Raw genomic sequence first — 20345 nt, 5'->3', positions numbered from 1 at the left:
TTAGTTTTGATTAATAAAATGATTAATTTAAAGATGATACTTGTTATAAATTAGAAAACAAATAGCTATTTGAACTGACTTCAATGTGGTTAAATAAGTTTTTTTAATAAAAACAATAGAATATATGGGTTTTTTCAATGTGTTTTTTGCATATATAATCATAAATATAAATTAAAAAGTCTATACATACATCTAATTAAATAAAATAAGAACCATTTATATCAATAAATAAATAAAAATCATTAATGATAACTAGAGACAAAATTATAAAAATTAAGAAATAAATATGAATCTAGGTATTATGTTTAATGACTTTGTTTTTTAAAATCAATTTTTATTTAATAAAATGATAATAAAATTAGATACACATTAAATCGATTACATAAAACCAAAGAGAGAAACATATCATGCAAAGTTAAACATATTAGAAATATTATCTAGAAATAAATATTTTTTATTTTTTAAAATAAATTTTATTTGTATAAAATATATAAAAAATTATAAATGAATTAGAGTAATCTTTTTGAGATGCTAAAAAGATATAAAATAAAAAAAAACAACTGTTAAAAAACTAAAAAAAATCTAAAAATGAATATTAATTTAAATATAAATTAAAAAATATTTTTAAAAAATACACATTAAAAAGGATATAAAAAAAATGCAATTTAAAAAAAAAAGGCGCTGCTAGCCCTCGTACACTTAGCACATTTTAAAAAAACTCACACATATGAGCATTTCTTTATATGGCAGCGGGGGAATGAGTCATCCGCCCCAAAAAGTTTTTGAAAAAAAATAAAGTTAGATGACATACTGGCTACTTTTATATGGGCTAATGGTTTGTTTACCTAAGAACTCATATTTGATTTAAAAAAACCTATAAAACATCTTGATAAATATAAATATGTATGTGATATAAAAAAATTAAAAAATATACTTAAAAATCTAAAATCAATCCAAAATTTTAAAAAAACTTTTCAAGCATATATTTACCATCTAAGACAAAAGGATACTTATGATAAACTCTCATCGGTTAAATATAACTTATTGATGCTAAAATTAATTTTTTTTATACTTACAATTGATGTTAATTTATATTTTTTTTTCTTTATAACCAGAATCCAATCAGTTTCTTTCTCATTTCTCAAATAAAATATTGAAAAATAAAGGAAATAAGATGTTAGACCAAAATCAAATTTCTAAAAACTCAAGAGACCAAACATTTATAATTTGAAAAGTAAAAGGATCAAAGTGAACTTTTTTATCCAATTTTAAATTTGTCACCTATCTTCTCTTCTTTTATCACTCTAGTCATCATTCTTTCAATCTTGTTTTTGGTCAATAAATTTAAAGCAATTGCACTTCAATTTAAGTATGAAAAGGATGCAATTGGTTAAAAAAAAATTTAGGAATCAAAATGAAAAACATTTATCACAATAAATACATATGAAATGTGAAAAGCATGCACAATGATTTTTGTTACCCTTTTTCCCACAATATTCAGGGAGTATTTGAGGATATGATAATAATTATTTTTTAAAATATTTTTTATTAAAAATTAAATTAAAATAATATATTTTTTATTTTTTAAAAAATATTTTTGACATCAACATATTAAAATAATATAAAAATATTAAAAAATTATTTAAAGTAAAAAAAATTAAAAATTTTTATTTTTTTAAAATACAAAAACAAATAATTTCTTGTTGTTTCATTTTATTCATGGAACATCTGAAGTGATAGTGATAGTAGAAGATAACACACAGGAAATAACAATTAAATTAAAATATATAAAAAAAACTATTTTATCCTTGAAACTTAATGTGTTATCCAAGTTTTGTTTGAAATATTCTTTGTAATTATTTTTTCAAAATCATTTAATATTATTTAATGGTGGTATTATTTTTAGAAAAAAAAATCATAGTTTAAAGTTTTAAATTATACATATGCATTAATAATTTCCCGTTATGGTTTTTTGAAAAACAATTACAAATTATTAATAATAAAAAGGTTACATAAACATATTAACTAGTTTAATATGCTTTTAAATCTACAATTTCATTGTAAAAATATCACGTGTGAGATATTAAATAAAATAACATGAAAAAACTCATATGAATAACAAAAGTAAAAAAAATCCAACACAATAAAGCATTGAAAAATAAATAATAATAATAATATGACAAAAAAAAAACTAGAGTCTAGGCGGGCATGCCTAACATAATTTAAAAACCCAGCCCGACAGGTCAACTCGGGACTTGGTCGATCCGAGACTGGAATTGGACAAGATTGAAGAAAAAACAGGGGAAAAAAAAACCTGGTGTAACCTCGCGAGTTGACCGGCGACCTGACAAGACTTGGTCAAAACCTGGTTTTTTTTTATTACTAAAATAACATTATTTTATTTTTAAAATTAAATTGAATAACCTGATAACCTGATCAAAATTTAAAATTTAAATCTTAAACCAAATTGGTCATAAACCATATCTAAAAACTAATGATTCCCAGCTCTGTCTAGGCTCATTTTGGCTCGTGTTTGACTTATTTTTTTAAAAAAAAATTATATATAAAGATAACGTGTCATATGCATAGATGGTGTGTTGTTTATGCATCGTATATTTCATTGCTTGTTGGAATCTGGATAATCGCATCAAATTCAAACGAGACATGGGCTTAATATAAAAATATTGTATTTTTTTCATTAAAAAACCATATCCAAACAATCCTTTGAGCTTTTAAATAAATCCAAAGGTAAAAATCATTCGTGAACACTCTATTCAAAAATTAAATTTAAATTTTTTAATTTAAAATTTAAATTCTCATATCTCTAAACCGAATTTAATTCATATAAAAATTAACTAATAATTAAATCATTTTTGTTTTAAAAAATGATACTTACTATATTGATAGAAATAATTAACAAAATTTATTTAAACATCCCATGATTTAATCATTTTTATATTTATTTTATTGTGTTTTAAAAAATTACGATTTATATTTTAAAATTTATTATATACATGATATTTTACATTCTAAATTATTTTTTAATTTAATTTATTTTAAAACTTTGATGTATGTGTAATAATTTATATTCTAAATTATTTTATAATTTAATCTATTTTATAATTATGTAAATTATATTTTTTTTTAAATATAAAAAACTAGTAAATTATACGACTTTTAGTAATTTTCCCTTTCCTTTATTAAGCCGATATAAAAGAAATTGGAAAAATGATAAATAGGAAAAAACCCCTCGACTCTGCAAAGTCTTACCAGAGAGGCAAACCCTTCTTTCTTCTCTGTCAAATATCGATGGCCAGCAACAGCAAGAAGAGACAACTCAATAATGACCTTAACCAAGGCCTCATCAGAAAACACCGCCACCATCACTCTCCCTCCTCTTCCTCAATAAGCAAGAAACCCTCTTTCCAATCTTATCTTGAAACCCCAAATCTCCCACCAACAATCAAACTCCTCTGTGAAATCATAGCAAACACACCTTCTCATAATGTGGAATCAGTTCTTGATGCCACTGTTATACGTGTTAAACAAACCGATGTAGAACAAGTTCTTAAATTGTCTTATTCTTCACCTGGCTCAGCTGTCAAGTTCTTCAGATGGGCTGGCTTGCAACTTAATGACAAACATAGTCCTTATTCTTGGAATCTTGTTGTTGATCTTTTAGGTAAGAATTCTATGTTTGATGCTATGTGGGGTGCTATTAAGTCTATGAAAAGAGAAAACTTGGTTTCTTTAGCTACTTTTGCTTCAGTTTTTAGTAGTTATGTTATTGTTGATAGAGTTAAAGAAGCTATTATGACTTTTGAAGTTATGGATCAATATGGTTGTACTCGAAATGTTGTTGCTTTGAATTCTTTGTTAAGTGCTATTTGTCGAGAAGGTAGAACTTTTGATGCTGTTGAGTTTTTACATGTGGCAAAGAATAGGATTTTACCTGATGCTGATTCATATGCGATTTTATTAGAGGGGTGGGAAAAGGAAATGAATGTGGCTAGTGCGAGAACGACTTTTGCAGATATGGTGAGCATGGTTGGTTGGGATCCAAGGAATGTTCCGGCATATGATACGTTTCTGAGTACTTTGCTTATGGGGTATGATGGGTTGCGCGAGGCGATGAAGCATTTTGACACGATGAAGGATAGGGGCTGTTTTCCTGGGGTAAAGTTTTTTAGACTAGCACTTGAAGAGTGCTTGAAGTGTAATGATGTTAGAGCGGCTATGTTGATTTGGGAGACATTGGTGGCAAGGGTTGGGTTTAGGCCTGATATTCAGCTGTATAATTTGATGATTGCTATACATTGTTATGATAACCAAACTGATATAGCGAACAAGTTTTTGGATGAGATGATTTATAATGGAGTGTTCCCTGACTCACAAACATATAATGTGCTGTTCCAATACTTGATTAAGTATAAAAAGTTGAAGGAGGCATCATTTGTGCTCAACGAGATGATCAAGAATGAATTCTTTCCTAACAAAGCAAATTGCAATGCTGCTATTAAGGCATATATGGATTCGAAGGAACCTTATATGGCTATAAAAGTGTGGAAATGCATGATGGAGAATTATGGTGAATCAGACTTGGAAGAGGCTGGAAATATGTTGGTTGTTGAGCTCCGCTATCATCATATGGTTCCAGAAGCAGTAAAGTATGCCGAGGTTATGATTGAAAAGGGAATCAAGTTGACCTCTTCGTCATTATCAAAGTTGAAACAGATGCTTACTGAGGAGAAGAAGCCAATTTTGTATGAGGAACTTCTGAGAAAGTGGAAAGCTCATCGGGTAGACTAAAATCTGTTGAAACTAAATAATATTAGTAATGCTTACATTAACTGGTGTCTTACAATTATTGCTGCAGGACTTGCACACATGTTTCATGCTGTATAAAAAAAAGACCACATGACCCTAAATGGGTGCCCTAGCCTTTTTTATCATAATGCTATTTAAAATTGTGACTCTTAGATGTATTTGTAGAATGCTGAGTAATGTCATTCTAGCTGATTATCCTTCAAATCATTATTAGATGGACGTTCAACTTTACCTAAGGAGTATCCCTTTGTCCATATCAGATTCTGAGGTAGATACCACCACTATTATAGTTTTCCTGTTTGTAAATCTATGTATCACCTTGATTCCTCTCCACTGTCTTGGCAAGACAATATTAATGGTGAACAGTGTTTCTCGTATTCCTGATGAATATGTTCCTAATGTTCATGGCAAATAGTGCCTCAAGAAGAAGAGGTTTTGAGGCGGGGGGTTCAATATTGCTTACATCAAGATAGTGGTTCTCTTGCTATTTAAATGTGTCTTTCTCCTGTTATTATTTGGATTTTCATTTAGTTTTTATGTGGATTTTCATTCGCTATGCCTGCTGGCTTCCTTTTGGTTTGTGTTACATGTGGTTCTCTTGCTATTTAAAGGTGTCTTTCTCCTGTCTAGCACTTGAGCGTTCATCTTGCAGAACTTGGAACACCATTCCTGTGCCTAGAATCCTTTTCTTTTTTTATTTTTTTCAATGAGAGGGGGAGAGGAAAAAACTTGGGATTCCCTTAGTTTGGGTTTCTCCTTCCGAACTTTCATGAATCTTTGGAAAATTCAATCAAAAAGTTTCTAAGAAGAACAGAAGCCAACTTCCATTTTAGGCATGTATAGAATTATTTATTCCTCTAGTTTCTCCTAGATTTCCAAAGATGGGATTTTTATTCTTGTCTCGTGTTTTTTCTTCCCTTCATTTTTTCAAGAATCAAACACAATCTACATAAGCATACGGTATTTCACTTATTCGTTTTTGTAAATGTATTGATTCTCCACATGCACACACTCCTTCGCACTGTGTTTGATTAAACAGATCACTTTGTTAATCTGTATTTCACGGAGCACATCGCACTTCAAATGCTTGCTATGCAATACTCCATTCAGTATAGTACACTCATGCGAAGGATGCCGCAGCTTGCTAGCAGTAGTTTTGGTGCTAGATTAGATCTCCCATGTTAGAATTGCAGCATGACTGGATTTTACTGATTTAGTTCATCTCCACTTGAGACCCCAGATCATGACTTCAATGAAAGTTTCCATTCAAGCAACTTCTTCCCCTTAGAAATGTCTCTCCTGCAGCGAGTACTAGTGGTATTTTCCCCCTTTACTCAGCTTTTGAAGTTAAAAGTTTGATTTTTTATTCTGCTTCTTTATGCTATACACCTTCCATTCGAGACATGCCATGTTGATGGCTTTTGAATAAGAAAGAAGCAAAAAGAAAATTGATGAGAATAATAATAAAAAAAATAAAAACGAGCTGCAATTATTGGATAAAAAGAGTGAGAATATAGCTAAATAACCGTTCAGAAACTTTGTTTTCCTTCGGATTGTTCAAGAGAAGCCATAAACCGTCCAGAAACCTTGTCTGTGAATCTGTATATATTAATGTAAAGTTGTTAGCATTTCAAGCAGCTGGAATAGCTCAGTTGGCTAGAGCGTGTGGCTGTTAACCACAAGGTCGGAGGTTCAAGCCCTCCTTCTAGCGCTTCCATTTTTCTTTATTTCCCCTCCTCTCGCTGGCCTTTAAATTGTTTTTGAGCTCAAGCAATATATTTTAATTCTATTTTCAAACGATATTTTTTTTTATTTTAATTATATTTTCAAACACTCCTAATTTTTAGGGGTAAAATATTCTAGGAGAACATTTTTGGAATGTAGGCTTTATCCGTTGAATACATTTCTTTCCTCTTGAATGCTTATTTTACAAAATAATTGTAACTAATATGGACATTTCGGTTGTTAAAGGCATTAATTTTTATATCTTTTTTCATGTGGTTAAAGGTATTTTGAATTAATTGTTGCACATCAATATTAAATTGACTTTTCTGCAAAGGTAGACTATCCACATGAGAAAACTCGTAAGATTTTTATTATGAATGGCTTGAATTCTATTCATGGCTAACCCTCTAATTCCTATTAATTGTAGCATTTGATTTGGTGCAAAATGGTAATTGAACAAGACATGGGTGACAAGGAATGTGAAAGGTTTGGGTATGAGATATGAGAATGTTTTTAGAAATTGGAATAAGTATAAAGTGTGCTAAATAGATTAACATTAATAATTTTAAAAAAAAAACTAAAGGAGGAGGATAATTTATCATTGCACACTTCCTTATATATCACTATTTACTTGAATATTTTTTTTTCAATTATATCTTTCAATATGAGATTTATTGAGATTGAGTTCATAATTTTTTTCATTTTAATTTTTGTAAGTTTATCTCATACTTATAATCCAAACTACGATTTTAACACGTTAACTTGATTGACTCGAGTTTTCTTTCTATTTTTCTAATTAATTTTTTTACTCAATTTCATCCTTCAATATTATGTTGATTGAAAATTAGGTTTCGTGATTTGTTTCAGTCTACTTTCTATAAGGTTATTCCTATCTCATGACTCGGGTCATAAGTTTGGTGAGTTAAACCTGGTTGACTCGAGTTATTTTTTATGTTCTTTTTTAACTAATTTTTTTTTCAATTTTATCTTTTAACATTAGGTTGATTGAGAATTGAGTTTCATAATTTGTCTCAGTTACTTTCTTTTAAGTTATCTTGGTTTCATGATCTAGGTCGTGAGTTTGACAAGTTTACCTCAGTTGACTCTGTTAATTTTTTTAGATTTTTTAATTGATTTTTTTTTCAGTTTCATTATTTAACATTAAATTTATTGGAAATCGGGTTTCATAATTTGTTTCTATGAAATTATTATGATTTCATAATTTGAGTTAATTTGAATTTACCTGAATCGATTCAATATATTGTTGTTTCAATATTTATTAAAAAAATTTTCATTTTAAGTATTTATTTTGACTTAAACTATATTTTTACCAATTATCTAGATTGTTTTTGGATTTATTAAAGCCACCAAGTCATCAGATCAATTCCTACATTTTTTTAATTTAAAAAAAACCAACAATATCTAAATATCTTTTTTTATATATATAAAAATTAATTTTACCTGTAATATTATTGTGGCTAATGATGCAGTAGCTTCTAAAGCCATAGTACCTTTGTTTACTTGGGCTGAAAAAATCATCCATGAAAGTTATGTCTCCCTCTGGAGATCCAAAAGAAATATAGCATGAAAACGTGAAAAAACAAAAATCGTGAGCGGCAGGATTCGAACCTGCGCGGGCAGAGCCCACATGATTTCTAGTCATGCCCGATAACCACTCCGGCACGCCCACAACAGTTGAGGATGTTAATGTGCAAGACTATTAATACCTTATGTTGAATGGATGTGTTATACAGGAGCATCATAAAATTAAATAAAAGGAAAATCAAGAAATAAACAAAGCAAAGTGAAAGAATATTCCAGATTGTCTCCATCAAATAAACTTCTAGCATTAAGAGTTAATGCCAGGATGATATTTGTACACGTGGCCTATAATTTGCCTGTATTTTGTATCGTGATATTTGTGTTGTTAACGAAACTAAAGAAACACAAGTAAAAATGAAATGATAATCAAAATATTATATAGTATTTTTTAGTAAATAAATTAAGATTCATATATAAATAATTTAATTAAGATTCATATAAATTAAGAGCTCATATATTTAATAAAATAATTAAGGTTAGTTAATTTTAAATTTTTTAAGGTTATAATTAACTATGTAATTAAATATCAGCTTATTATTATATATAAAACAAAAAAGATTGAAATTAGTTAATTTTAAAATATTCAGGGTTATTTTTTCCTTTTAATCTCAGTAAACATCACTTTCTATGTTTCCTATATTATTTAAAGTAAAAACTAATATAAATTTAAGCTGTTTTTATAAAAAAATCACCTTACGTTCTAAAAAATAATATATATTAAAACAATAACTATAATTTTTTTGATGTTTTAATTTAAAATAAAGCTAAAAAAAAGAGAGTAGAGGGTCAAATCGGCTTCCAATCCCATTCTCGAATTTAGAAGACAAAAATGGTAATTAATTACATGTTCTTTCGATCCTTACCTCGGCCATTGAACAAGGATTCAAGTGTTGCTATTTTCATATTTAAAAAAGATAAAGTAAATTTAATACATATTGTTAGAAGAAATTAGTTCAATCCACGAGATGAACTCTCCAAGAAATCAAGATTCAAGGAGGAAAAGAGGCTCTAACATGGCATTATTATTCAATCAAGATTCAATAATATTATTAGAATAATTAGGGCATCAGTGTACGTATCATGATCATGTGCATGGAAGTCAACGAAACCGATTCAAGAAACCGAAGCAATTGAAATATAAGCTCCACCATGTGAATTTTTATGTCATTCTTTTTTTTCAAAAGTTTGAAAATCAACGGCTCATGTACGATACTGACCACCACATAGTCCACCTTGATATACAGGGTTGCCCTACGAAGCAACAGGAATATTGGGGAAGAAAATAATTCGGACCCATTTTGTTACAACAAGTTGATCCGTTAAATAATCATACTTGTAAAATTTGTAGAATATATTGATAAAATTTCAGGTAAATGAAATGGTTATAAAATATAATTTATACTATTTTCTAATAATCTTGTCATTTGACTCATCTATATTTCTTCCCAAGTTCATATTTTAATACAAATCCATGTAAGTTATTATTTAGGATTTTGATTTTTTGCATCCTAAAAAATATTGGTACAAAACTAATATTGGTACAAAACTAATTTATTAATAATACATCAATTCATGATCAAGGATTATATAGACATCAACTTATGATGATAAAAGAAAAATTTAGTAACCATTTAGAAAGTGGTCTAGTAGTGAAAGTTTGGAATCAAGGGATTTATTTTCTATATGGTTTCAGGTTTGAACTTTATGGTTGTTAATATGATGATCATTAAAGGCTTACATGGTCGTTAATTTTAAAACTCATGAAATTAATTGAGGTGCGCGAAAAGAAATTCGAACACTCATATTAATCTAATTTTTTTTTAATTTACAGGTGTGAAAGCTTGTCTTGTTATTAATTGTACGAGCTTTTTAGTTATTAGTGGTTTTGAGAGATTTGGCAGAACTAATAAATAAATTAACAGAAGAATCATAATGTTGTATTGTTGGGAGCACAAATGCCTACAGTAATTTTCTCACATAAGAATACGGGAGAAAGACAAATATATTAATTATAATTTTCAATTAATTAGTTTGTGGGATCACGTCACAGGAGACATTACAACTCAAAGAGCATGGCTTTCTAGCCGGGCTACACAGAACATTACAGTGTACACTTTGTTCTCGTGCTTCTTCTTCTTTACGTGAGAAATCTCCCTTCTTCTGCACTTCTTTCAATCTTTTCCTGGGTAAATCTACTTTCTTTTTTATAAAATACGATACTATTCTTTTCCCAGCCCCTAAAGAAAAATGAAAGAGATGCTCTACTCGTCAAATTTCCCTTTTTTCCAGAAAAAAAGATGTTCTAATTTTCCTTTTTAGAGAATACATAGAAGATGTTCTTAATTCTGCTAGCACAATTCTATTATGATATTAAAAAATTAAAATCCACATCAAATTAATCAATGCATATATAGAAATTATTGATAACTGTGTCCCCTTCCTTCTTTGCCAGCACCAGAAAATGCTAATATGGATACAGATTTATCAATGCAAAGAAATTAAAATGAAATATAAAGAAAAATTAACAAATAATACTCTTCGAGACTTCACTTTGTGCCAAATATTGTTTTCATGGTTTGTTCTAAATAAAAAATTAAGTAAAAAATATTATAAACATCGTGGGGTTCGGATGAGAAAGGCAACCCTGAAATTTTAAAAACAATAACTTAACTACTTCAGTATTACAGGGTACTGTTTATTTTTACATTTTAAAAATACTTTTAAAAAAGTTAAATTTTTTTTCTTTAAATTAATATATTTTGATGTTTTTAGATCATTTTAAGATGTCTGATATCAAAAATAATTTTTAAAAAATAAAAAATATTATTTTAATATATTTCTAAATAAATTTTTTTTAAAAAAGCAACCGCAACCACACTTCTAAACAGACAATCTGATATTAATCGCTCACAATATATTTGTTTAATAATATTTTAATATCATTTAAGGATATATTTAATTGTATTTTTAGTATAATTGCAATTTTAATTTTTTTGTCAATTAAGGTATACAATAGAGCGTTGCTATTTTATTACTAAAAAAATAATTATATTTTACTTTCTTAATTGAAGTGTAAATATAAAATTACAAACGTCGTTTTTTTTTCTCAAGAATATCCTCTGGGGTCATGCTTTCTGGCCTTTGGCCTTGGGATCAAATTAAGAACTGGTCATGCTTTCTTCTCTTATGTAGGAATGTCCTCAACATCATATCATTTCAACATCACGTTCAATGAACCCTAGCTGGAATCCATGAAATTATTATGGATAATATCATATCTTTTCAACCCAATTTCAATCAATTAATTGATTCACGAGGTGGGCCTCAAACAGTTCAATGCATAATGATTGTGTCAAAGACATCAATGAATTATAAGTGATCAATGTCGGAAATAGTTGTCGTTATGGTGCTGTAGACAAAATCAATTTAAAAGTTATAAAAATAAAAATATAGGATATCTACTAAGTTTTTCCACACATCATTATTTTTTATATATATAATATTACATCTGCCTGCCCTCCGCTGCATATAAAACTATTATTTTCCTAAACTTTTAAAATAGTAGTAGTATTATTAAATTCAATCAATTGATTGAAAATCCGATTAGTTTGAATTTCAAATTAAACTATGTGAAAACTGATACAAAATAAATTATTTAATTTAATAGGTAAAAAAAACTTGAATGTCAGGTAAAAATATAATATAACTTTTTAAAAAACTTTAAGATAATAATTTTTTTTAATATTGAAACAATACCAAATTAGATTGACTTCAGTTACCTTGGGACCTGAGTCATAAACTCCAATGGATTTAGTAACTTTGATGTTTCTGTAAATTAATTTTATTTTATTTTATGATAGAATTAGATGCTTATAAAATCAAGCACCGACTTAAAAAAAAAATGTTTATTTGAGTTTGTGATAAGCCTATAGAAAGTAGAAAAAAAACAAACCATGAATTTTATTTCTCAATCAATTCAATATTAAAAAAGAATTGGATAAACTTGCTAAAACTGTTAATCGAGTAACCTAAGTCAACATGTTAAACTCACAAACGCAAACGAGGTAATAAACTTTAATGAGATTAATAACATGTTTTTTTAAACTGTTTTTTATTTAACTATATGATAACAAAAATTGATGATTGCGAAATCGAGCATCAAACAAATATTGAGACTTCTCTTAAGATTATGATAACCTTATAGAAAGAAAAATGAAACAAATTATGAAACTCAATTTTCTATCAGCTCAATATTGAAGGATGAAAAAAAAAAAAGTTAAAATCGCTAAACCCGTCAACAAGCCCATGGATTTTCTAAAATTTAATAACATGTTTTTTAAAAAAACTATTTTTTAACTATATAATAAAAAGAAAAATAGACAATCACATAATCGAGTTCAATTAGTAAAAAATAAACTATCGCTAAACACGTGAACTGAGGTAACCAGGGTTACCTCGCCAAACTCATAAACCAAGTCATGGACTCCACAAAATTTGATAACATAGTTTTTTTTTAAATTATTTTTTATTTAACTAAACTTTTTTTAAAATAGACCATATCGTAATGCTGTGATATATTTTTGTGATATCAACCTGATGCTGAGATATTTTTTTGATACCGTGATAACCATATAAAAAGCAAATTAAAATAAATTATCAACTATAAATCCCTATAAACACATCATATAAGAACTAAATTTTAAAAAAAATCAATAACCAAAGAAAAAAAGGGTCACGATGAAAAGAAAAAAAAACAATACTGTTGAGAAACAATGTTTTCTCCAACACCTTTCATCTTTATACCTAATAAAATGAGTGAAATTGTTTTCTAGTAAATTTTAATATTTTTAAAGAATAAATATATGGATTTATGTCTCATATATTTTTATTATCTACATCTTTTTTTGTCTAGTAACCAAATACTATCTTAAAACTATAAATCACACACTCTAAATCCAGGAAAAGTCGAACTTTCTCAAAGAAACAAAGTCCTTAGAATTTGATATATTCTAAAAGGATTTAAAATAAAATCTTGGGATGAAAAGGAAACTAAGCTTTAGAGGGTTTCCCTAATTAGTCGCTAAAATAAACTCATCTTTATGGGATGCTTTTTAATATGTTACTTACTATAGAAAAAGAACAAAAATCATCAACCTTAAAGCAACTCTACACAGGTTATGCCCAATCTGTCTGTACTTAAGCATTGAAAGTGTGCCATGCATCATGGATTTTTGCCGCACAAGAGGATCAGAATGATTGTAACCAAACTCACAAATTCTAATTAATCACCGCCTAATCTCTTTGGTAGGTCCTAATCAGGCACCGGCTACACACGTGCACGACCAAAACCATAATTATCGAGTTGGATAACCTTATTTCGGACCAGTCAAAAGTGACCAACCTTACCTGAATTCTACCATTTCTAGCATCACAGCCAGCCTTGTCAAAAATCCAATGCTTGGGTCCCGAATGGCATCGCATCCCAATTCTCTTCGGTGAGGAGACAAGTTGGGTCCCTTTTGTATCAATGATTCTACCACCAAGATAGGCTGAGGCTCAGCTTAAGCTTTTTATGTTAAAATAATTCTTGTGGAGATGTTAGTTACTTTTCGAATAATTTTTTATATTGTAATGGATATTAATGATTTTTTTTTTAATTTTTTAAAATTATTTTTAAAACAATAAAAAACATATAAATCATATTAAATTTTAACAAAAAAAATTTAAATTTTTTTAAAAACATGGTTTGCATCTCGTTCCCAAACATATTTTAAAAACTATTAATAGTCAAGCTAGTCTAATTAGGCTCGGCTTAAATTCTATCTTGTTTAAATAATGGTCACCTTTTTTGTTTTTTTTTGTCGAGCATCTTTCTCCTAATCCTATCACACTCTTGATTTGTGTTGTAGCATCACAGACTGCAACAACAAAGAACTTCCAATTTTTTTTTTCTTCTATGTGTGCTCAACTATAGAATCCATCCTATTTCCCTTAAAATCATATTGAAGTGTGTTGCGTTTTGGTACTTAATAAGCAATATTTAAAAATATATGACAATATTAATACAAGAAGTAACTTTAGTCAAATATAAATACATCTTGTATTATATAAATTCATTTAAGGAAAATAATTTAATCTTTCGCACTCTCTACCATATATATATATTCAATTAGAGAACAAATTTGATCGTTTCTTTAATTCTGAATCTATTACCAAAACTTTCTTTTTATTATTTTTCCCGTACCTTTTTATGGAATTTCCTTTTTCAAAAAAACATGATTTTTGGAAGGAATTTTCCAGCAATTGAGTCGATGAGGTTACGTAGGTAAGGTTTCATCATCAAATCAATCAAATTGTAAGAACCCTGTTTTAGAATTTGTCAAAGATAAATATGTAAGTAGTTCTTTTCCCAAAATCTTTGTACAGAAACTAAGGAAGATTTGATAAAAAGACAAGGTACTCAAATAGATAACAAAGCATACCATTATAACATCATCATGACGTAAATACCAGAATTTCCATTTCCTAGAAAATCAAAGTTATTAAAGATAGCTTTTTGCGAGGGGTAACTTGAGATAACTATTAGATGAATTAAAATGATATTATTTTTAATTATTTAGGTGATGGTTTAGGAGTAAGAGTTTGAAATCAAGAGATTTGTTCTTTTTATAGTTTAAGGTTCGAGTTTTGTGATTGCTCATATGATAGCTACTGGGGATTTACATGGTCGTTAACTTCAGGACCTGTAGGATTAGTTGAGGTGTGTGCAAACTGACCCGGACACCCACGTTAAACTAAAAAAATGATATTATTTTAATTTTAAAAAAATTAAAAAGATATTATTTATCTATTTTATAAAAAAATAAAATTAATTTTGACTGGATTGACTAAACTAATATTTAATCTTTTTGATTAATTAAGTCAAATTAATTTTTTTTTTAAATTTAGATTGGGTGAGGGCCGAGTAATCGAAATACAAAGGCCAACTCGCAGAGTTGGCTTTTATAAAGTTATTAAAATGCAAAAAAGGGACGCACCTTTTAAAATTTTGCTTAATTTCGAAACATGAGATGCTTATTATTGAGAAGTTAAAACTATTTTCCCATTGCTTGGAAGCAAGACCTTTCTCATATAAGAAATTAAGAGAAGCTCTTCATAAATCTTTTTTTTTCCTGGTTATTTGTGATTTATTAACCATTAATTAAAAAAAATATAAAAGCATGGAAAAAGGAGTGCTTACAAAAATGTTACCCATAGTATGTTTAACCTAATAATTATAAAAATGTTACCCATAGTATGTTTAACCTAATAATTATAAAAATGTTACCCATAGTATGTTTAACCTAATACTTATAAAAATGTATATCCACGATAAGAATTAACCACCTTTCCAAATGGTAGAAAAGTTTTGAGTGATTGGTTTTCTCCGCATATATTTAAGTTATTTTTTAAAATTTATTTTTAATATTAGTATATCAAAATAATAAAAAATATTTTAACAATTTTCAGACATAAATCTAAAGTTTTTAACAATTTTCATGTACGAGATATAATATAGGCCAACCATTCACATATATATGATATATTCACAAAATTTTGTTGTTTCATTTTGTTTTCCCATTTGAATCCCAACAGGTAAAATAGAAAATTTAAAACAAATTCCATTTACCATCTAAATCAATATTTACTATTAAGAAAAAAACAATATAAGTCAACAATAACGAATAAATCTTCTTTTCTTATCCTAAGTTAGGTGAATTCTGATAATTCATAAGTTATATATATATATAGCCTCCTTTGTTTACTTAGAACTGAAACTTAAATTCTTTCACCTTCTCATGAAAGTTTTCTGACAATTCGAGCTATAGCTAGTTTTGCCTGTACAGGTAGAGAGGTTGTTGGAGGTTGGCAAAAGAGTAAAGACCTTTGGATGGTCACCAAACTACAAAGCAATCCTTGGTATGATACACATGTCCTAATCAATTTCTTTTCTTGTCTGAATTTTCGTTCCCAAAAAACCCCATAAAGTCACAGGCCTCACCTTTTACATATAATAAGCCTTTGCCCCCTTCGTCGTCATCTCTTTCGTGTTCTTATTTCATGACCCAATCTGAAAAACACTCTTTAACCCACCATCCTTTTTTTTTTCCTTTAACCCACAATCTTCATCTTCTTGGTTGGTGCCCTTTCTTCTTTCATTTAGCTCATGCCTAAAACTTGCACTCGTGGGGTTCTATTTGTCCACTCTGACATTAGCTGAAAGAATCCCTTGTTTCTCTACGTAATCAACTCATTTTTCCCTTGGAATAATAAAATACCATCAACTGAATCCAAACCCCAATAAAACCCATTTCATTTTTATAGGTTATAAGCTTCAAGGGACCATACACCACTTCTTCATTGCCACCTTCTCCCTCTACTCGAATCCCCATTAAACTAATCAACCCTTCACGGCTTTACCTATACATACATACATACATACATACATACATACATACATACTTGCATTGATTTATGCAAACAAGGACCATAAACCATTGAAGTCCATTTATTTCTTTCCCATCTCTCACTCTCTCTCTAGTCTGTATAGAGAAAAGCAAATTCTCCCCCGCCCTTCAAGCAAAGGAGGCATCAACTTTAACTTTTTTTTATATTCTCTTTTTCTGGTTTCTGGGCCCTTGTGCATTCATTGTGATCTGCTTTCAAAATGGGGTTCTGTCAAGGCACTTGTAGAAACACAAAAGAGCCATCAAATAGCTCTACTTGTGATGCTCTCTCCGCTTCAACTATCATAGCCAAAGATCATTCCTTTGAATATGATAATGAGCTGAAAATGAAAGGTTTTTTGTCAAAAATGTTATGGCAATCTGGCTTGGCCTGTTTTTTACCAAATGATAGTGATGAAACCATTAAAAAGAGTAATAACAAGAATGGAAGTTTAGAACACAACAAGGCATGGCTGCTGGCAGAGTCCGGTGGTTGTGGTAGTGGTTCAGAGTTAACAAATGCTGATCCACACTCAGTTCACTCTTCTTTCAGATTCAGTTTATGCTCTCAAGTTGAGCTTGAGTCAATGAACATGAATTCTTCAGCTTCTGCAACTGTTTTGATGGTGAATTTGGACAATGGATTGAATGAGACGAGAGCTAAAGAGCTTAAATGGAGGAGAATTCAGTCTCTTGAGAGGAGTATCTCTCCAGTTGCAAATTCTTTGGTCAGATTCAGTTATAGTGAAATTCTTGCTGCTACTAATAATTTCTCAAAAGGTAAGAAATGAAATCTTTTGTTTTCGGTTTTGAATCTTGAAGTTGGTTTCTTGCTTGAGATTTTGATTTGTTCTTGTTGTGATGGGTAGGTAGAGTTTTGGGAAGGGGAGCTTTGAGCTTTGTTTTTAGAGGTAAAGTTGGGTTCTTGAGGACTGCTGTGGCAATTAAGAGATTAGACAAAGAGGATAAAGAGGCTTCAAAAGCATTTTGTAGAGAATTAATGATTGCTAGTTCTCTTTACCACTCAAATATTGTGCCTCTTGTGGGGTTCTGTATTGATCCGGAGGAGGGTTTGTTCTTGGTGTACAAATATGTATCTGGTGGGAGCTTAGAACGCCATTTGCACGGTATAATTTCTTGTTCTTTGATTTGGAAATTTGAAATTTGATTGAATTTGGTGGAATTTGAGTAATTTATGGAATACCCTTTTGCAGATAAGAAGAAAGTAAAGGTAGGAGTCAAGGGTTCTTCAGGCCTTTCCTGGTCTGTGAGATACAAGGTTGCACTTGGAATTGCACAAGCAATTGCATATTTGCATAATGGAACTGAAAGATGTGTTGTTCATAGAGATATTAAACCCTCAAATATACTCCTTTCTTCCAAGAAAATCCCAAAGGTAAGGGGGTTTGTTTTATGGTTTACAACCTCTCATTTAAGTGGTTCTGTGGTATTCGGAGTCAGTTTTAGTCTACGCATGCTATTTTTATTGACCAATAATGACAATTCTGCTCGCAGTTGTGTGATTTCGGTTTAGCTACTTGGACTTCTGCACCTTCAGTCCCTTTCCTTTGTAAAACTGTCAAGGGGACATTTGGGTATGAGAAAAGAAACCATACATGTCTTTTTAATGGTTCAACAAATTTATATTTCTTTTCTAATTTTCTGATTAAATCTTTATTGCACAGCTACTTGGCTCCTGAGTATTTCCAGCATGGGAAAATATCTGATAAGACGGATGTGTATGCTTTTGGTGTGGTCCTACTGGAACTAATTACCGGAAGGAAGCCAATTGAAGCAAGAAGGCCACCGGGGGAAGAGAATTTGGTCCTATGGGTAGGTTACTGAATTATTTCCTTTAAAATTTCCATTAGTCCCTTTGACTTTGTAATGCTTGATTGAAGGGCCCCTCCATAAGCTTTTCCATGAAGAGATAAGGCATTCTATTAGGCAATGCCATAGTCTACAAGCCACATTCTGATCATATCTATTTAGATTAAGTCAAATCCTTTAATCAGACATCAAGCGAACATCACAATTCTTAGTAAACTTTGAGCAAATATAACCTCTATCCTGTAGTTCTGTAAAAAGGATGAAATTATGCATCAGTTTTTCCCTGCAGATTGTAGGGAAATCGATTGACAGTAAAGACTGTTATACTGGTGGCTAGAATTCTAGGCTTTCGCTTCCCATTTTCAATTCCATCTAGTTTACTTTCGACCTCAATTATATGATGACTTCAGCTAAAATATGAATTATTAAGCAATTGTCATCCCAGAATCATGCACGAATTTGCCAAATTTGTTGTAATATCATGTAGAGGATGATTTTATTTGTTCTCATGGTTTTGCTATTTTGAAGGATCCTATCATTACTAATTTTACTATGATTTTTGCCTTAAAGCTCCAATAAAACCACGTGCTTTTACTTTGGAAACAAGGTCAGTCATAGTAGGATTTGATTGCACTATGAAAAATCATTTCAACTTGAGCAAGTAGCAAACAAGCCTATCATAAATATTGGCCATTTGTTCGCAACATGATGACATTTGTTCTTTTATTATGAATAGTATCTGCTTGGCTTGGATGTGAAATTGAACATCACGGACCCTGCATTCTTTTGCAGGCTAAACCTATACTGCAGAAGGGAAAAGGAGCCATTGAGGAGTTGCTTGATCCACGACTTGAATGCACTTTGAGAAATACAACTCAAATAATCCAGATGATTCAGGCTGCCACCGCCTGTGTAAGTAACGAAGAATCTCGAAGGCCAGGAATAGACGAAATTATTGGCATGCTGAGAGGTGAAGAACAACCAATCTACTCAAACAGGAAGAAGTCCAATTTTTCTGGGATTATAGATTGTTACCCTCAACTACAACAGACAAAAAGTGAGATGAATAGTCACTTAGCCTTGGCTATGTTAGGAGTTTCGGAATTTGAGGATGATGATCACCTTTGTTGTCGTTAAAACATGGTATATTCAACTTTCTGATTTTTCTCTTTGTTGGTTTTGCTTGCCTTTTTTTTCTCTCTCTGAAGAGAAAAAGCCTGAAAATCAGAATCAAAACGAGTGTAAAAATTGTAAGTAGGAAAAACGAGTTTGCTTAGAAGTGTGTAAATAGCTTTCATTCTGCTGCCCTTGGCTTCAATGGGCCAAGAAGATAGATTTTATTTAAAGGCTAGACTTCTAATTTTATAATCTTGGAAGCAATATGCTGATTTTCTAGTAATCTTCCCTTGATGATTGGAAAGACTGAGAGTAATAGATTCATTTCAAGGTTAGAGTTGTTATTTTATATTTCTTAAACACAACATGCAGATTTGCTTGTTTTCTTAACTTGTTGACAGTAGAAAAGCTTGAATATGATGCCTCTTATCGTTCATGCGTGTGTTTGTTGGCATGGATCAAGTGGGACAAAGCAGTCCATCATGAAATGTGAATTCTGAGTTCTCGAGAGGCCATAACTTGCATACTAGCATATGGTTTTTCACTAAATTTTTGTACATGATCACAGAACTTGAAGATCATACTGTAGTAAATAGCCAAGGAATTGAGCATCCTATGACCATAAAATGATAGCATGACGACAATTTTTTGTCGTCATGCTAGCTAAAATAAAGATTCTGGTCAATTTTTTGTGCATTTAAAATTTTCTGGAATAGGAGCCATTTTTCAGTATGGGATCTGAAAGCGTGAACTGGCAAC

General features: G+C 29.9%; 2 protein-coding genes and 2 non-coding genes across 5 annotated transcripts; 3 read left to right on the top strand and 1 right to left on the bottom strand.

The window, feature by feature from the left end:
• Window positions 1-3248: 3248 nt before the first annotated feature.
• Window positions 3249-4979, top strand: LOC133670885 (pentatricopeptide repeat-containing protein At1g77360, mitochondrial-like). 2 transcript variants are annotated; one of them, XM_062091480.1, is made up of 2 exons: window positions 3249-3682; window positions 3983-4979. In XM_062091480.1, exons 1-2 carry the CDS (start codon window positions 3310-3312, stop codon window positions 4807-4809), a joined length of 1200 nt encoding a protein of 399 aa, XP_061947464.1. In that variant the 5' UTR covers window positions 3249-3309; the 3' UTR covers window positions 4810-4979. The 2 variants fall into 2 exon arrangements, with proteins under 2 accessions (XP_061947464.1, XP_061947463.1); XM_062091479.1 differs by having other exon boundaries at window positions 3249-4979.
• Window positions 4980-6464: 1485 nt separating this feature from the next.
• On the top strand, window positions 6465-6538 carry TRNAN-GUU (transfer RNA asparagine (anticodon GUU)). The gene has a single exon. It is a non-coding gene; the product is annotated as a tRNA-Asn (tRNA).
• Window positions 6539-8160: 1622 nt separating this feature from the next.
• On the bottom strand, window positions 8161-8242 carry TRNAS-AGA (transfer RNA serine (anticodon AGA)). The gene has a single exon. It is a non-coding gene; the product is annotated as a tRNA-Ser (tRNA).
• An 8009-nt stretch (window positions 8243-16251) lies between these two features.
• Window positions 16252-19869, top strand: LOC133670457 (probable serine/threonine-protein kinase PBL7). Its single transcript, XM_062090954.1, has 6 exons — window positions 16252-17420; window positions 17510-17767; window positions 17855-18036; window positions 18156-18235; window positions 18326-18473; window positions 19263-19869. Exons 1-6 carry the CDS (start codon window positions 16862-16864, stop codon window positions 19605-19607), a joined length of 1572 nt encoding a protein of 523 aa, XP_061946938.1. The 5' UTR covers window positions 16252-16861; the 3' UTR covers window positions 19608-19869.
• Window positions 19870-20345: the final 476 nt, after the last annotated feature.

The sequence above is a fragment of the Populus nigra genome, chromosome 13 (genome assembly GCF_951802175.1).
Source record: "Populus nigra chromosome 13, ddPopNigr1.1, whole genome shotgun sequence".
Lineage (NCBI taxonomy): Eukaryota > Viridiplantae > Streptophyta > Magnoliopsida > Malpighiales > Salicaceae > Populus > Populus nigra.
The sequence above is the reverse complement of the archived record's forward strand: the minus strand, read 5'-3'. Positions and strand labels throughout refer to the sequence as shown.

Bases quoted from the DNA above. Each gene is read 5' to 3' on its own strand.
- LOC133670885 (XM_062091479.1), top strand. From the start codon at position 3,310: ATGGCCAGCAACAGCAAGAAGAGACAACTCAATAATGACCTTAACCAA.
- LOC133670457 (XM_062090954.1), top strand. From the start codon at position 16,862: ATGGGGTTCTGTCAAGGCACTTGTAGAAACACAAAAGAGCCATCAAAT. The intron at 17,421-17,509 runs GTAAGAAATGAA...TGTGATGGGTAG, and splicing joins TACTAATAATTTCTCAAAAG to GTAGAGTTTTGGGAAGGGGA. The intron at 18,236-18,325 runs GTATGAGAAAAG...TTTATTGCACAG, and splicing joins ACTGTCAAGGGGACATTTGG to CTACTTGGCTCCTGAGTATT.